The sequence below is a fragment of the Schistocerca nitens genome, chromosome 3, assembly GCF_023898315.1.
Source record: "Schistocerca nitens isolate TAMUIC-IGC-003100 chromosome 3, iqSchNite1.1, whole genome shotgun sequence".
Taxonomy (NCBI): Eukaryota; Metazoa; Arthropoda; class Insecta; order Orthoptera; family Acrididae; genus Schistocerca; species Schistocerca nitens.
This window is the reverse complement of record NC_064616.1, coordinates 67,452,411-67,471,943: the sequence shown is the minus strand read 5'-3', so window position 1 is coordinate 67,471,943 and position 19,533 is coordinate 67,452,411. Positions and strand designations below refer to the sequence as shown.

The following is a 19,533-nucleotide window of genomic DNA, read 5'->3' as shown; positions in this document are numbered from 1 at the left end:
AATGAAGGAGATTTGTATGTTGGGAGTGCCAAAGATGGTGGACTTTGTGAAAACATAATAGCAGACATTTCACAGTTCATGTAGAAATTAATAATAGCCAGAGGAATCATGAAACCTTAAAAAGTAACATGTATGTTACAGTTATTTGCACGACAATTCTGATGGTGTAATCAAATTTTCAATATCTTTATTAGTTTAAAGTTTAGTATCTGACAGTAAATTATACAGGTAACACCCAGCAACAAGTTTCCAAAATCTAAATGGTTCATCCAATTTTGTCGATTGACATGTCTTTAGAAAGCTATTAGTGTGTAACCACTCGTTAACACTATGCCAAATACTGTCTACGTGAAAGTTAAAATAATCTTTAAAAGTTCTAGTAATAAAGAGATACAAAGAGTAAGCTTCTTCATTTAGTTTATCTTTCTTCTTATAAAGGTCACTGATTCTGTCACTCATAATTTGTTTCACCAGTTTAGCTTTAGTAGACGGAACCTTCTTACACTGTTTCACATTGATAAAAGCCTTCACGTAATTCGGTGTCAAATGGCGTCTCTCACACTGTTTAGTGAAGTCAATAGCCATACCTGTTTTCAGGATTTTAAATGAGATGTCCATGTATTTCGAAACAGCCTTTGAAACCTGTGCAGGTACATATTTCAAGATTTTAAACAGATTATTTTAACTTTCACGTAGACAGTATTTGGCATAGTGTTAGTGAGTGGTTACACAATCGTAGGGTTGAAATTCAGTGTAGGCACGATTTTAAACTTTAGATGCTAGAAAATATTATCCCAAAATCTAATGTTGTTCATGCACAAAGAACTGTCAATTGCGAACACAAATTTTTTGACAGAGTACTAAATAAAACTTCCATAAGCTTTACTCCTCAAGAAAGCGCCATGCTAGCGAGAGGTTTTAAATACAATTACATGCCTAGTATTAACGATCCTAAAGTGGTAGATAATTTTATTGTTGACCTTAAAGTTGTTCTTGACTCCGTAAAAACAGAAAAATCCCAACAAACTAGGATTGCTCATGAATGTAGCGCAATTTTAGAAAGAGAGGTCAATTCAGTAAAAAACAGTGACTTAAAACAGAGAGGGGGTAGCATTATTACTAGTATTAACCATAAATTAAAAAATAATGAGGCTCTTATCACTAAATCCGATAAAGGAAATTCGCTTGTTGTAGCCTATAAAAGGGAATATATTGCTAAAACTTTGGCTTTTTTCGAGGAAAATGGGATATTTGAAATTGAGCAGGATCCTACCCCTACATTACAAAAGCAAATTAGGGATATATTAAGAAAAACTAAACATCTTATGAAAGAGTTTCAAAAGAAAACTTTAATTAATATGAACCCTAGAGCACCTATGCTTAGAAGTCAGTTTAAGGTACACAAAAGTCAACACCCAGTTCGTCCCATTGTTAACGGAATAAAGAATCCACATCATAAATTAGCAAGATTCTTACACACTAAAATTAAAGAAGCCTTTGTTTTTGGAAACAATTATTCTGTTAAAAATAGTGCTGAGGTAATAAACAAGCTAAAATCGATAGAGATCACTTCTTCCTCTCGTTTGGTTTCTTTTGATGTCGTAAGTTTATACACTAATGTTCCAGTAGATATCACTCTTAAGATTATTGAAGATAACATTCGACAACATAGAACTCTAAGTGAGCTACAGTTGTCAGAACTTATGTCACTACTGCAGGTTGTACTAGATTACAATTACTTTCAGTTTAATGGCAAAATGTATGAGCAACCATTCGGCTTAGCCATGGGTTGCCCGTTAGCTGGTATCTTAGCTGACATCTTTGTGAATGCGTTAGAAGAAAATTTCTTCAAAAACAATCCTGCGTTGGGTAATATGATTCCCTTCTATGCTCGTTATGTTGATGATATACTCATAATATTTCAAGGGAGTGACCAAGATTTACAACAACTGTTTTATGTTTTCAACAGTTTTCACGAGAAAATGAAATTCACAAAAGAGATACAAAACAATGAGAGAGAACTCCATTTTCTTGATTTGAAACTTAAGTTATCGGGTAACACTATTAGCTTCGACATTTTTCGTAAAGAAACTTTTTCCGATAATATTATTCCAGCAGATTCCTGTCATCCTCAAACTCACAAGATTGCCTTCTTTCATTCTGCAGTTCATCGTGCTGTGAGCACACCTTTAGCACAGAATTGTTTAGAAAATGAAATATCTTTATTAAAATCAATGGCTACTAACAATGGATACGACCCTAAATTAATTGACCAAATTGTTAAGAAAAAAACAGCTGTAAAATGTTCAACTTTAGGAGATAACAGGGTGAAAAAGTATGAGGGTCATAACTTTATTTCTATTCCATTTTTGGGGAATGTTTCATATAAGATAAGAAGACTTTTACAGAAACAATACGGTTACAGTGTTGCCTTTTCCGTAAATAATAGCCTGAAACGGAGTAATTCATAATATTGGAGCACGAGAAGAACTCGGCACTCAGTCCAGTGTATACAAAATTACTTGTAACGACTGCCCAAACTATTACATTGGACAGACAGGTAGACCCATTAAAGTTAGGTATAAAGAACACATGTTAGGTAAAAATGGGGAAAACGTACATAGTTCCACGTTTGCCGAACATCTATGGCTCTTACAGCATACGCCACGTGAACTGGACGACGTAGAGCTGCTTCATGAAGCGAATAAAGGTTACAAACTAGACTTGCTCGAAGAATTAGAGATTTTCAAGCATCTGTCGCTAAAAGATGGTTTTGTTCTTAATGAACAGGTGCAGCTTCGAAACAAAAATTTTTTAGACAGTTTCAAACCCCTCCTTGCCTTAATGTAATATGGTCTGGCTGACTAGAAGTTAATTTTCTTGCTTGTTGATGCCGGTGAAATGCACTTTTCCTGTCTTGTTGGGATTTTACGTATTTTTGATGTTTGATGTTTGTTGGTTGTGATTTTCGATGTGTATGTGTGGTTAATTGACTAGTATGTTTTTATTCACAACGACAGATGGTTTCGTTTTATTATAACATTTTGGTTGTTTTCACTAGTATGTATTTCACCACCTACGTTACGCGAGATTCTCGCGCATTACACTAGTGCCCTCTCTCGTTAGATGTTCCATAGCGCAAGCTTTATCTATTTGACACTAGGACACAGGTAAATTGGTTCTATATTTTCTATTTTACATAAATGTTTTTAAATAGCCTGATATGTTTTATTTATTATGACAGAAAGTTTGAATTAACACAACTTTTAATAATTTTTGATGCGCTTATGTATGTATTCATGGATTTTAATATGCGCGAGTGTCTGGCACATACAAGTGCCCTCTCTCGGCGAAACCATCTGCCCTAGTGCTTTCACACTCTTGTCTTGATATTTCACAGGCGAAGTAATGGTGCTAAACTGTTCGCTTTGACCCTGTGCCCATAGTCATGTTGTACTAATGGAGAAGATGTCTCAATTATTGATGACGCCTTTGGCACAATTGTTTTATTAATCTCCATTACATGATGTAATTTCAGTAAGTAACTAAAGATTTTGTGCCTGTATTACTCTGGTAATTTCACTGTTACTTAAGCTTTTGTTTCTCACTTCCGATGCTATGGCTTTTCTAATGAAAGTGTGTTCCTGTTTAGGATTTTTTACTTCTGATGAAGGTATATTTATATGTACCAAAACCTTGGTCAAGAAATTTTAATAAATTTTTATCCTGCAACTGTTTTTGGCTGTCATCCTTTATCGTGATTAATACATTCTATTTCATCCCAATCCTGTTTAGTTTTGCTCCTATATGAAAATCAACTAAGAAATATATATGACGGTAGTATATCTTCCCGAAATAACAGTTACCATTGATGACCATGCAGCTTTTGCTAAAATGAAATGATAATTAAATGGGCACCCTAGCTGCAAAGAGGCATTGATATACTTCATTGGGGACATGTTGAAAATGTGTGGCCTGACCGGGACTCGAACCCGGGATCTCCTGTTTACATGGCAGACGCTCTGTCCATCTGAGCCACTGAGGGCACAGAGGATAGTGAGCATTACGAATGTAGTGGTGTGGACATGTTGGGAATGTGGGTGTCATGGGGACCATGCAAAGGATAAGTCCCTGCAGGTGCCCTATCCTCTGTGCCCTCGGTGGCTCAGATGGATAGAGTGTCTGCCATGTAAGCAGGAGATCCTGGGTTCGAGTCCCAGTCGGGGCACCTATAGTCAGTCTGCATACAGCTTTCACTAAGTAATATTCATAATCAGTTGTACATGATGTCTGTATTGTACAAAGCCCATGTTTAATGTTCATTAAGTAAAGGTCAATGAACGTTATTAGCATGTGGAACGTAGACACTAAGCAATCACTGTGTAATGTTCACATTGTCAGTTCTGTAACATCTATCCCACGGTCAGTAAAGATACATCAAGACACTCACTCATTGAAGTCTACATAGTTTACAGAGACATATTTTTACAAGTATATATTTTATTATGTAAAAATTCATCATTTGTTTGGACAGTGATAAAAAAATAGCACAAACTTGAAAATTTACTTAGAGGATGTTGGGTAATGTTAATGCTTGTTGAGAACACCTAGCAATGTTCAAAAAGACAATGGAAGAAGAAGAAGTCTTCAGAGGCATCCATTTTACAGGTCAATAAACTTACACCCCCCTGAGATTTTCATTCTAGGAAGAATGCATCTGTATTATATCTTGTACCAAAGACTTGAAGAGTGAGATCTTAATGATCCATTTTTAATTTACAGATAATCTGTAATAAATCAATTTTTTTCATTTTACTTACTTTTATCTGTGTAGCATTTACTTTAAGAGAACGAGCTCTGTGAAATCCTCCATGTCCTCTTCGCATCGAAGACCATACACTTCCAAACAGAGAATGGTTCCGCTGAAAGGACAAAGGTATATTTAAATGATATAATTTGTTGGAAAGACAAGATATAATATAATCAATGATTTTTACAGATTAAAAAAGTATAATAAGACTAGAACATCAAACTCCTTTAATGTCTGAACACACTCTGCCTCTTTCCATACAGCAAAGTTTGATTAAAAGAAATTTGTCATCAAAATTTGCTATTAGCAGACATAACTTACTGGTTTTGCAGCCTTGGGATTCAGGATGAATAGCTGACCACACATGAGCTGATTTCTGCAATGAGCCAGAGCCATATGCCAGTTCTATTGATATTTTTGATGGATTCAGCCTGATAATCTCAACACCATCATTTCCCACTAACATCCAGGTACCGCCCATCATATCTACTCTCTCTGCCCAGAGGTTGTGTCCCTTTGTAAGTGGAGTAAATCTGGGGATTTTTGTGATTTATCTGTAGATCTAGGACAGTGGTGCATGCTTGATAGGCCAGAGAGCACAGGTGACAACAATTGTGGCTGTCTCTCATGCAAAGCACATTGTACAGCACAGTGTTTATAGGGATTATTTTCCTGCAGTACATTTTTGGAATTTAAAACTCATTTATGTCATTGAGAGAAGTTACTATGGACAATAGCATGAAGAAACCTATTGCAATTGCACTACTGTGCACCGATATGTAACTTCCTGGCAAATTAAAACTGTGTGCCAGACCAGGACTTCAACATCGGTCCCAGAATTGAGTTATGGTCCAACACACAGTTTTAATCTTCCAGGAAGTTTCAAACGAATACTGCTCACCATGTGTTTCATGCAATTATGTGTCAATTGAAAATATCAGTTTGTCTCTGATTACAGAACAAAATATTATTCCATTGCTCATACACTCTAAATTATGTTTTGAAACTTGTAATGAAGGATAAGAAATCAGTGTTGCATTCCATTCCCTACCTTACATTCAAGATTGAAAAATAGTCAGCTATATTGATTGATAATACTGTTACACACAAAATACAAAAATCATGTATAACAAATTTTCCCCCATGGTCCATGGACCTTGCTGCGATGACATCACTTACTTGCCTAAGTGTTGAAAATATCCATACAGTAAGTACAATCACATTCATTGGGTATCCACAGAGAGGACAGACTAACATATAGTTCCTGAAGACGGGCAGCAGCATTTCAACAGTTTCAGGGACACCAGTCTGAATGATTCATTAATACGGCCTCGTAACATTACCTAACATGATCTTGCTATACTGTAAAAAGCTGAAAACATGAGGCAACTGAATCTGTTATATTTCCTGAGGCCAGGTAGAGTTTAAAAACTGAAATGGATAGGTTGGAGTTAGATACAACGGGCATTAGTGAAGTGTAGTAGCAGGAAGACCAGTTGTCTGCAGGGTTATCAAGACGAAATCAAATAAGAAAATACAAATGTAGGTGAGCTGATATGAACAACACAGTGAATGTAATGTAGCAACCACAAATGAGTTCAAATCTAAAGGCAGGGTCATCTGTGAAGTACAACACTTAGCAATGAAACCACATTTATTATTGATGCCACTGAACTACTGGACGGAAAGTCTTGCTATTTATACAAACACTGAATATCCAAGAATATACAGTAATTACAAACATAAGAGATTTCAAGAACCTTCCAGAAATGACACATACTAGATAACAATTAATTTCTGAAAAAAATGACATTTTGTTAGCCGAGATGATGACTGACTTACTGCAAGGTATTATTTGTTTTTTATTTTTGACTTAATCACTTTTTATGATATAATCATAGCTGGTGCTCCTTTGAAAAAAAAAAAATTAAAACCTGTTCATCAAATGTCATCCATAGCATCTGAAGATGGCATTTAATGATTATGATAAAAAAGGTGATTGAGTCAAAAATAAAAAAGTACATTATAACAAATAATTGCTGGTAGTCACGTTTAAACTCATGATCTGCAGCATGCCAGCCAACAACACTAACACTTCCACCACACTGCATCTAGCACAGGTTGTGGCATTGCTCACTCTTCTGGAGAAACAGAGATCTGTTGCTTCAGAATTTCTTATTGGAGCCAATTACAGAATCCTGGCTCTAAATGTAGGAAAGAGTCCTCTGTATGTCAGTGCTGGTGGATTCTAGTTGGGTGGTCACATCCACTTTAGTATTATGAGCATCAAAGGTGGCCCTTCCCATTGAGGATTCGTGATTGTTGAGTGAATATTCTGTTTCCTTGAATGAGAAGGCCCCCATCACTGCTCTGTTGTAGGGTTTCATAAGGAGCCCAGGGATGATGTCTCTTAGTTTTGTCTTCTTGATGAAGGATCAAAATCCTTGACCTGTACGTGATGTCATATAAGCAATGAGAGATACTACACGGCTTCAGGAAATTTTACAATAATCTCACTCCCATGCAGGTGTAAATATCCATACCAAGTCTCCTGGGCTGGATTTCACTCTCTTGGTGTTATAGGGCTCTCACTCTTTCTCCTGGGCATCCAGGTTCTGTATGCAAGCCATCTGGCTTACCTCTTTGTACTGGTGGTAATGTACCTCACAATATCAACCTTTGTATTGCCCAGTTAAAGTGGGGAAAAAGAGTCATTTTTGCCTCACAAATGTGGAGTAAAAAGCATGGTGTGAAGGCTGTATGGTCTTGATTTACTGTGTTATATGAGAATTTCACAAAGGACACTATTGTATCCCAATCTCTGGCATCAATGTACACTGAGAGCATTTCTGCCAACATCTTGTTACAGCGTTATGAGAGGCCATTCATCTGTGTGTACTAGGTTGTTGTCATCCTGTGAGTCTTATACAAGGAACAATGCCATTTCTGGAGCTTTGGCAGTCAGTACAGTTTTGGTGATAGTGTAGTGAGGTAGCCATTGCAGACTATTATCCATCGATAACTGTTTGTCAACTCTGGGAACTTCCCCAGAAGATCAATTCCCATTCGATAGGATTGTGCTGCTGCATGTAAAATTGGTACTAAGTGTCCCAGAGATAACAGAGGCATTTCAACAGCAAACATCCACCCAAAGCAATCTTTGTTACGTGTGTTTGTTGGAACAGCTTTGTCAATACGGATCTCTGATCTTCCTCAGTCTATGATTGCTTATAATTCATGCAAGAGGCCCGTCAAAGAATAACATGTCTAAATTCTGCCAAAATGACAAATTTTAGGGGCTGTGTTCTGCTATTAATAGTTATTCTTGCAATACATGTTCCTGTTGGGTGGATGTATTTCCCATTTGCAACTTTCAGCACAATCACTTTTGTGTCGCACAACATAGTCATCTTTAAAAGAGTATGATATCCATTAAAATTAAAGAAAAAGAAGGCCATAAATCGACTAGCTCCCAAGATAGGTTGACCTTATATGATGATGTCAATGTGATTTCTTGAAGTCTTGATGATTTTCCTTAATTTGGTGGTTATGCTTTGTATGATGACAGGGACTGGCTACAGCATGCTGGGGAGTGAGCTCATCCACAGTGTGGCCATGGGCTTCACACTGCATGTCAACTACAATCATCTGCAGCTGACTAGAGTGTGTGTAACTGTTGTGATACTTGCCATCTGGTGGTGTCATTTTCTTACTCTGCAGTAGCATGCAACATGTCTAGCATGCCCACAGTGGAAACACACCTCTACATCTACATCTACATCCATACTCCGCAAGTCACCTGACGGTGTGTGGCGGAGGGTACCCCGAGTACCTCTATCGGTTCTCCCTTCTATTCCAGTCTCGTATTGTTCATGGAAAGAAGGATTGTCAGTATGCTTCTGTGTGGGCTCTAATCTCTCTGATTTTATCCTCATGGTCTCTTCGCGAGATATATGTAGGAGGGAGCAATATACTGCTTGACTCTTCACTGAAGATATGTTCTCGAAACTTTAACAAAAGCCCGTACCGAGCTACTGAGCGTCTCTCCTGCAGAGTCTTCCATCTCCGTAACACTTTCGTGATTACTAAATGATCCTGCAACGAAGTGCGCTGCTCTCTGTTGGATCTTCTCTATCTCTTCTATCAACCCTATCTGGTACGGATCCCGCACCGCTGAGCAGTATTCAAGCAGTGGGCGAACAAGCGTACTGTAACCTACTTCCTTTGTTTTCGGATTGCATTTCCTTAGGATTCTTCCAATGAATCTCAGTCTGGCATCTGCTTTACTGACGATCAACTTTATATGATCATTTCATTTTAAATCACTCCTAATGCGTACTCCCAGATAATTTATGGAATTAACTGCTTCCAGTTGCTGACCTGCTATTTTGTAGCTAAATGATAAGGGATCTATCTTTCTATGTATTTGCAGGACATTACACTTGTCTTTATTGAGATTCAATTGCCATTCCCTGCATTATGCGTTTATTCGCTGCAGATCCTCATGCATTTCAGTACAATTTTCCATTGTTACAACCTCTCGATACACCACAGCATCATCTGAAAAAAGCCTGTGAACTTCCAATGTCATCTACACGGTCATTTATGTGTATTGTGAATAGCAACAGTCCTATGACACTCCCCTGCGGCACACCTGAAATCACTCTTACTTCGGAAGACTTCTCTCCATTGAGAATCACATGCTGCATTCTGTTATCTATGAACTCTTCAATCCAATCACACAATTGGTCTGATAGTCTATATGCTCTTACTTTGTTCATTAAACGACTGTGGGGAACTGTATCGAACGCCTTGCGGAAGTCAAGAAACACGGCATCTACCTGTGAACCCATGTCTATGGCTCTCTGAGTCTCATGGACGAATAGCGCGAGCTGGGTTTCACATGACCGTCTTTTTCGAAACCCATGCCGATTCCTACAGAGTAGATTTCTAGTCTCCAGAAAAGTCATTATACTCGAACATAATACGTGTTCCCAAATTCTACAACTGATCAACGTTGGAGATATAGGTCTATAGTTCTGCACATCTGTTCGACGTCCCTTCTTGAAAACAGGGATGACCTGTGCACTTTTCCAATCCTTTGGAATGCTACGCTCTTCTAGAGACCTGCGGTACACCGCTGCAAGAAGAGGGGCAAGTTCCTTCACGTACTCTGTGTAAAATCGAACTTCTATCCCATCAGGTCCAGCGGCCTTTCCTCTTTTGAGTGATTTTAATTGTTTCTCTATCCCTCTGTCATCTATTTCGATATCTACCATTTTGTCATCTGTGCAACAATCTAGAGAAGGAACTACAGTGCACTCTTCCTCTGTGAAACAGCTTTGGAAAAAGACATTTAGTATTTCGGCCTTTAGTCTGTCATCCTCTGTTTCAGTACCATTTTGGTCACAGAGTGTCTGGACATTTTGTTTTGAGCCACCTACCACTTTGACATAAGACCAAAATTTCTTAGGATTTTCTGCCAAGTCAGTACATAGAACTTTACTTTCGAATTCATTGAACGCCTCTCGCATAGCCCTCCTCACACTACATTTCGCTTCGCTTAATTTTTGTTTGTCTGCAAGGCTTTGGCTATGTTTATGTTTGCTGTGAAGTTCCCTTTGCTTCCGCAGCAGTTTTCTAACTCAGTTGTTGTACCACGGTGGCTCTTTTCCATCTCTTATGATTTTGCTTGGCACATACTCATCTAACGCATATTGTACGATGGTTTTGAACTTTGTCCACTGATCCTCAACACTATCTGTACTTGAGACAAAACTTTTGTGTTGAGCCATCAGGTACTCTGTAATCTGCCTTTTGTCACTTTTGCTAAACAGAAAAATCTTCCTACCTTTTTTAATATTTCTATTTACGGCTGAAATCATCGATGCAGTAACCGCTTTATGATCGCTGATTCCCTGTTCTGCGTTAACTGTTTCAAATAGTTCGGGTCTGTTTGTCACCAGAAGGTCTAATATGTTATTGCCATGAGTCGGTTCTCTGTTTAACTGCTCAAGGTAGTTTTCAGATAAAGCACTTAAAAAAATTTCACTGGATTCTTTGTCCCTGCCACCCGTTATGAACGTCTGAGTCTCCCAGTCTATATCCAGCAAATTAAAATCTCCACCCAGAATTATAACATGGTGGGGAAATCAAGTCGAAATATTATCCAAATTATCCTTCAGTTGCTCAGCCACAACAGCTGAAGAGCCAGGGGGCCTATAGAGACATCCAACTACCATGTCAGAGCCTGCTTTAACCATGACCTTCACCCAAATTATTTCACATTTCGGATCTCCGACAATTTCCTTCGATACTATTGCACTTCTTATCACTATAAACACGCCTCCCCCTTCACTGTCCAGCCTGTCTCTGCGGTATACATTCCAATCTGAGTTTAGGATTTCATTACTGTTTACGTCTGGTTTCAGCCAACTTTCTGTCCCTAGTACTATACGGGCGTTGTGACCGTTTATTAATGAGAGCAGTTCTGGGACCTTTCTATAGACGCTCCTGCAGTTTACTATTAGCACATTAATATCGTTATTCCCAGTTGCATTTTGTCTACTCCTACCTTGCTACGTCTCAGGAGGCGTCTTGTCGGGCCTAGGGAGGGAATTCTCTAACCTAAAAAACCCATATGTGCACTCCACACGTACTCCGCTACCCTTGTAGCCGCTTCCGGCATGTAAAGCATGCCTGACCTATTCAGGGGGACCCTACATTTCTCCACCCAATAGCGAAATTTGCACCCCAGATCTCCACAGAATCGTTTGAGCCTCTGGTTTAAGCCTTCCACTCGGCTCCAAACGAGAGGACCGTGATCGGTTCTGGGAACGATACTACAAATAGTTAGTTCTGATTCCATCCCGCAAGCGAGGCTTTCCGCCTTTACCAATTCTGCCAACTGCCTGTACGAACTGAGGATGGCCTCTGAACCCAGACGGCAGGAGTCATTGGTGCCGACATGAGCAACAATTTGCAGTCGGGTGCACCCATTGCTCTCTATTGCCGCTGGCAGGTCCTCCTCCACATCTCGGATGAGACCCCCCGGCAAGCAGACAGAGTGAACACTGGCCTTCTTCCCCGACCTTTCCGCTATTTCCCTAAGGGGCTCCATCACTCACCTAATGTTGGAGATCCCAATAACTTATAAACCCCCCCCCCCCCCCCCCTCCCGTGTGCATGCTCGGACCTTGCTGAAAGAGTGGCCACATGTCCACTCACAGGCAAAGCGGGTGATGCCACACGGCCATCCTCCACATTGACCCTCCGCCTCGTGCTCCGTGAACGCCGCTGAACCCGCCACTCCCCTCGGGGAGAGGGTGGCCCAACGGCGCCCGGTACCCGCGAAGATGTCTCGACAGCAGGGACAGTGGGTGAAGCATGTAACACTTGGGGTGTACCATGCGACGCACCAGACTCCCCACTGCCGCTACACTCAGAGGCAGCAGCCTGAAGACGGCTGACTGCAGCCATCAACACGTTCAGCTGTTCGTGAACAGTGGCCAGCTCCTCCTGCGTCTGTACACAGCAGTCACACATCCTATCCATCCTAAGAAATCAATTTACTGTAGAGAGTTAATCAACTTTTAACTAGACTGCTAATTCACTAAAGGCGGCTGACTAAACTGACTAAACTGTGTATTGTCCTCTGTCCTCCAAATGTCTGTTGTTTTGTGGGTCATTATACTTGGCACAGGAGTTGGCTGAACCTGCACGAGCTGAGTTGGCCGAGTGCATTCTTCTTTGTGCATTCAACTGCTGGTGGAGATTGGCGACAAGGATCAACACACCTTTCTTCAACATTCTTTATTACCTCTTGACATATGGAGCTGACATTAATAGATGCTATATCCTGCTTACTAGGACCAACAGTTATGGTTGCTATAAAATGCTGTATCATTTCTCTCATTACTTGGTGTATAGGAGATATGAGCTCATGGTAGTCTTCCACAAGTGCCATTGGGACTGTACTTGACAGTTGCTCATACTTCTTTCATCCAACTTGTTTCAGTTGCATTTCCTTGATGTGCTGGCACCACTTAATGAATTCCTCTGTTGTTGTGACATTCTTTACTAAAAGAGCTTGGTACATGTCTTCAGTGACCACTTTCATTTAGTGTGAGATTTTGTCAGCTACTGTCATAGTCAGATTCACAATGTGGCATACAGACAAAACATTCTGCATGTAGGATTGTGTCATTTCCCAACAATGTTAGGCTCCATTATTCAATTGTTCTTCCACTAAGCAGACTTTCTGTTCAATATCATCATTGTTACCAAATATTTTCTTCAGTACAGCTTGGAATCAGTCCCAGCTATCAAACTTCTCTTTTCCTTGTTCTACCACTGATGGGCTGTGCCATCGAACTGAAAGTACACATTTGTCAAACACATCATGTCATCCCACCTGTTGCATTTGGTGACTTGGTCAAATTCTTTCAGCTATTTTGTCAGGTTCTGAGCAGTTCCTCTGGAAAACACTGGTGGATGCCTGATGTGCATCTGACTTATTGCTGCTTTAGAATTCATTGTCTGTGAAGGTGATGGCTTTTATGTTGCCTAATTGGAGGCTAACGTCATATTTCAAAATCCTCATAAGTGTTAATACATTTATCCCCATTGTGAGACCAGATGGTCAATGCCTTCATGGAAAAATGTTTGCGGTTGCCTACAGAAACATGATTGTACTAGGGCATATACCAGTTCATCCAAAGCAAATCAACAGCTTCAAATATCTTTCTTCAATTCTCCAAAAATATGGAAATCACGTGGGAAGAAATCAGGACTGTATGGAGGATGTGTAAGGACTCATAGCAAAACTTCTGCAGTGTAGTTGAACCTTCACAGACAATGAATTCTAAAACAGCAGTAAGTCAGATGTTCTGAAGTGCTCGGAACCTACACCAAACAGTGTCATGTTGTAACAACAATCGAGTTCAAATCTGAGGGCAGGGACATCAATGGAGTGCAATACTTAGCACTGAAGGCACACTAATTACTGACATCAATGTACAGCAGGAAAAGAATTGAAATCCTGGTTGAAGAGTGTTGCTGTTGGTCCAAACATAGAACATTCCAGACTATACAAACATAAGAGATTTTGAGAATCTTCCACAAATGGCACATACAAAATAACAAATAACTGTGGACAGGTTTGAACTGGCAACCTGCAGCATGCCGGTCCCTGATGCTAACCCCTAAACCACACTGCATCCAACACAGCTTGCTGCAAGGTTATTGTAGCCAAGACAAGCACTCAGTCAGCATGCACCATTTTAGTTCAAATGTAATTGCCCACTAGCTTTGTAGATGGTGAAGAGATTGAAAACTGTATGGTGAAGTGAAAGAAATTATTCAGTTCATTAGGCAAGGCAAAAATTAATTTGTGATGGGGGACTGGAATTCGATAGTAGGAAAAATAGTAAGAGTACATGGACTAGGAAAAATAAATTAAAGGAAAACTGTCACATCAAGTTTTTCACAGAGCACTGTTTAATCGTTACTAACATTTCAAAGATGCTTGTGTACATGGAAGGGACCAGGCAACATATGAAAGTTCGAGATATATTATGTAATGGTAAGACAGATTTCAAAACAATATTTTAAGCTGAAAAACATTTACAGCAGCAAATGTGGACTCTTGGTAATAATTAATTTATTTATTATGAACTGCACACTAAGACAGAAGAAATTGGACAAAGGCAAGAAATTAGGGAGATGGGAGGCAAATAAGTTGAGAGAACCAGAGGCAGTCGAGATTTTTGAAAGCAAACATTAGACAACTATTGGAAGAAACAGGAGAAAGGAATACAATAGATGACAACTCGGTAGCTTTGAGATATAAAATAGTGAAAGAAGGAGAGAAAAAACTTAAAGATAGACTATGCACAGAAAAAAATCTCTGGATAACACCCATGAAAATGAATTTGATCGATGAAAGGGGAAAAGATAAAAACACAACAGGTGAAACAGGTAAAAGTGAGTAAACTGTTTATCATTTCGAAAGAAAGTGCCATAACTGTCAATACTTTTATCCCACTGTGAGACATGATGGTCAATGCCTTCACAGAAAAATATTTGCAGTTGCCTACAGAACCATGATTGTACATGGGCATGCATGTTTTTGGCTGAAGCAAGTTGACGACCATAAATGTCTTCCTTCAGATCTCCAAAAATATGGAAATTGCAAGGGGAGAGATTGGGACTGGATGGAGGATGTGCAAAGGTTTTTCAGCAAACTTATGCAGCATAACTGAAACAACCTTGACAACTTGTGGACCCACATACTGCCAAGATTGTTTCAACTACACTGCAGAAGTTTTGCTGTGAGTCCTTACACATCCTCCATACAGACCCGATTTCTCCCCATGTGATTTCTGTATTTTTGGAGAATTGAAGAAAGATATTTGTGGCTGTTGATTTGCTTTGGATGAACAGGTGTATGCCTCAGTACAATCATGTTTCTGTAGGCAACCACAAACATTTTTCCATGAAGGCATTGACCATCTGGTCTCACAATGGGGATAAATGTATTAACACTTATGAGGATTTTGAAATAATAAACAGTTCATACACTTTCTTTCCATCTGTATCATTTTCATTTGATTGCCACTTATAGAAGGGCTATAAAAAGGAAACAAACTCAACAAAACTATGGAAAGGAAGAGGAACTAGTTGACAGTGAGATGGAATATGCAATAATGTGAGAAAAATATGTCAAAGCACTGAAAGAACTAAGTCAAAACAAGACCCCTGGAGTAGATGACATTAGCTCAAATTACCAAGAGCCTTTAGAAAGAGCCACTCATGAATAATTATTCCATGTGGTATGCAAGATATATGAGGCTGATGAAATATCCTAGGAATGTATGTGTTGACAGATGTGAATATTAGAGAACTATCAGTTTAATATGTTGTAGTATGAATATTTTCAGAAGAAAGGAAAGAGCTGTAGAGGCCAACGCTGGTTCTCACTCTGGGAGGGAGTACAACATGACCTCCATGGTACTGGGAGAGGCCAATAATACAACTGAAATAATGAAAGATACCAATTATCAGAAATACACAGTTAATGCCTACAATTATGAGTGAGATTATTGTAAAAGTATTGTATTATTTACACAAATGAGTCCAATTGGAATGATACCTCAGACTGTGCAACTACTTTTCATCATAAAGCTCTGGAGATGGGCCACAGGATGAATATCTGGAGTATTATACTGAAGCTTCTGTTTCAAGTGAGTCTTCACAACAGACATTTTGGCATTTATTTCTCCTCACCTATTAGCAAGGTGAACATGCACTGTTGTCTTGGGTACAAGTTCAAATGGACAGTGATGGACACAAGTCAGTGAACAGGAGTATTGAGATGGCTAGTCCATTATGGAACCTCACTAGAGTCACGTATACCACTATAAGACTAGAAAATTATGAAATTGGCTAAGGCTATATTGTCTGTTATATTGGCCAAAATATCCATGACTATTATTACATTTTTGAACTTGCCATGAATTAACAAGAGAGAGGCTAAGAGGGAGTTTTTATTACCTGCATTCATTTAAATTAATGATGCAGCTGTTCGTTTGTTATTAATGAACTGGCAGTTATATAGTTTAGAATATATAAGGGGCATTCAAAAAGAAGCAAGACAGAGGCATAATTACAGAAACCAGTACCTGTATGTTATAAGTATTGACCCTGGCTGTTGAGACACTTGTTGCACTGTGACAAAAGGTAGTGACAATTTAAATGGTTGCTGGATCAGCAGAGGTGGGCCAGTAAAGTAGCTTGCAGATCACCTGGCCTTAAACTGCTGGATTTTTTCTTGTTGAGTTATCTTAAGGACAAGGTGTACACAGAAGTGCCAGCTACTCAACAGAACATCACATAAAGTATCAGAAATGCTTGCACAAACAGAACACCAGATGTGCTTATAAGTTGTGTACATGAATTCAAAGCACAAATTAATAAATGTATCACATTGAAATGTCATCAATTTGAGTATATGTTATGAGTTGCGATAATGGTGGGAGGCAAGGGGACCTGCCAAGCTTGAGCAACTCAATGGGAGCAGAAAATTTTTATGTCGTCATTTTTGTTCCTGACTCACACTAAAAGTGGTTTATTAACTGGGCATTTAACTGTCTAACTGTCAAAGTTTTACTGTACAATCAAATATGTAAAACAAAATTAAATTTTTAACAAAAATATCAACTGTTCAGGACAAAAAAAGTTTACAGTTTTGTCGTAATGTAATGTAGAATTAAATATGCTGGTCCTTAATTGCGATAACTGGACTAATCTAATTTTGTCAATTACAGCACCATCCACCACCAATGGAAAACAAATTGTTTCAGGCAGCCCCCTTGTATATTTTGACATAGAATATGAATCTTTAATAAGAATGACGGGGGAGGGGGGGTGTCACCATTTGAAAATAAAATGTTAACCCCTCCCCAATGGGAGCGGTGACAGGGGGTGGAGGGGGTGGGGAGGTGGAAGGGGTTTGGCGGATGCCCCCTTCCAAAACATTAACTTTTCACCTGGAACTTTTTTTATATGAGATGTGTGTTTTTGGAGATATTATTTATTCCTAGTTAAAATAAACATCCCATATAGCATCACCGACAGACACACACAAAACAAAATGGACATACAACCTAGCTTCTGGAGTTAATATTTTCTAAATCAGAGAGGACAGAAGGATGAGCTAGGGAAGCTTATGAAGACACCAGGATGGGAGACACCCACTTGTGGTGAGGATGAGGGTACTTGAAGACAAAGAGGAAAGTGTCAGAGATGGTACATTGATAAGTACTGTGTCAGAGACAAGGACATATTGAGAAGTAACTATAAAGATGAATAGTGCAATTAAGAATTAGGATAGAAGAAATGTGTGTGCGCCTATATACAGGGTGTTACAAAAAGGTACGGCCAAACTTTCAGGAAACATTCCTCACACACAAAGAAAGAAAATATGTTATGTGAACATGTGTCCACAAAAACGCTTACTTTCCATGTTAGAGCTCATTTTATTACTTCTCTTCAAATCACATTAATCATGGGATGGAAACACACAGCAACAGAACATACCAGCATGACTTCAAACACTTTGTTACAGGAAATGTTCAAAATGTCCTCCGTTAGCGAGGATACATGCATCCACCCTCTGTCGCATGGAATCCCTGATGCACTGATGCAGCCCTGGAGAATAGCTGATTGTATCACAGCCATCCACAATACGAGCACAAAGAGTCTCTACATTTGGTACCGGGGTTGCGCAGACAAGAGCTTTCAAATGCCCCCATAAATGAAAGTCAAGAGGGTTGAGGTCAGGAGAATGTGGAGGCCATGGAATTGGTCCACCTCTACCAATTCATCGGTCACCGAATCTGTTGTTGAGAAGTGTACGAACACTTTGACTGAAATGTGCAGGAGCTCCATTGTGCATGAACCACATGTTGTGTCGTACTTGTAAAGGCACATGTTCTAGCAGCACAGGTAGAGTATCCCGTATGAAATCATGATAACGTGCTCCATTGACCGTAGGTGGAAGAACATGGGGCCCAGTCAAGACACCACCAACAATGCCTGACCGAACGTTCACAGAAAATCTGTGTTGATGACATGATTGCACAATTGCGTGTGGATTCTCGTCAGCCCACACATGTTGATTGTGAAAATTTACAATTTGATCATGTTGGAATGAAGCCTCATCCGTAAAGAGAACATTTGCACTGAAATGAGGATTGACACATTGTTGGATGAACCATTCACAGAAGTGTACCCGTGGAGGCCAATCAGCTGCTGATAGTGCCTGCACATGCTGTACATGATACGGAAACAACTGGTTCTCCCGTAGCACTCTCCATACAGTGACGTGGTCAACGTTTCCTTGTACAGCAGCAACTTCTCTGACACTGACATTAGAGTTATCGTCAACTGCATGAAGAATTGCCTCGTCCATTGCAGGTGTCCTCGTCGTTCTAGGTCTTCCCCAGTTGCGAGTCATAGGCTGGAATGTTCTGTGCTCCCTAAGATGCCGATCAATTGCTTCGAACATCTTCCTGTCAGGACACCTTCATTCTGGAAATCTGTATCGATACAAACGTACCGTGCCACGGCTATTGCCCCGTGCTAATCCATACATCAAATGGGCATCTGCCAACTCCGCATTTGTGAACATTGCACTGACTGCAAAACCACATTCGTGATGAACACTAACCTGTTGATGCTACGTACTGATGTGCTTGACGCTAGTACTGTACAGCAATGAGTTGCATGTCAACACAAGCACCGAAGTCAACATTACCTCCCTTCAATTGGGCCAACTGGCAGTGAATCGAGGAAGTACAGTACATACTGACGAAACTAAAATGAGCTCTAACATGGAAATTAAGCATTTCCGGGCACAAGTCCACATAACATCTTTTCTTTATTTGTGTGTGAGGAATGTTTCCTGAAAGTTTGGCCGTACCTTTTTGTAACACCCTGTATATGAAACTGAGCACAGAGATGATCATCAGTGCAGTGGAACTGGGAGATGAGGCAGCCTGGCTTTCATGGATCATATGAAAGACATGTCCTGGAATTCAGCAGTTAGTGGTAAGCATCTGTGAACCTAGTTGGTGCAGCTGCTACAGTTACTTCTTGATCTCGACAATTGAGTCATAAACATGCACTCTTGGACAGAAGATCACCACAAAACTAATATCAAC

At 39.6% G+C, this 19,533-nt stretch overlaps 1 protein-coding gene and 1 non-coding gene across 2 annotated transcripts in view; one reads left to right on the top strand and one right to left on the bottom strand.

Moving 5' to 3' along the window:
• LOC126248026 (muscle calcium channel subunit alpha-1) overlaps nt 1–19,533 on the bottom strand; it is a 922,345-nt gene that overhangs the window by 73,697 nt on the left and 829,115 nt on the right. The window contains exon 36 of the mRNA XM_049948623.1: nt 4,821–4,922. Within this exon, the coding sequence (XP_049804580.1) occupies nt 4,821–4,922 (102 nt within the window). The remainder of the gene's footprint in view (nt 1–4,820; nt 4,923–19,533) is intronic.
• Nucleotides 4,154–4,228, top strand: Trnat-ugu (transfer RNA threonine (anticodon UGU)). Its single transcript has one exon. It is a non-coding gene; the product is annotated as a tRNA-Thr (tRNA).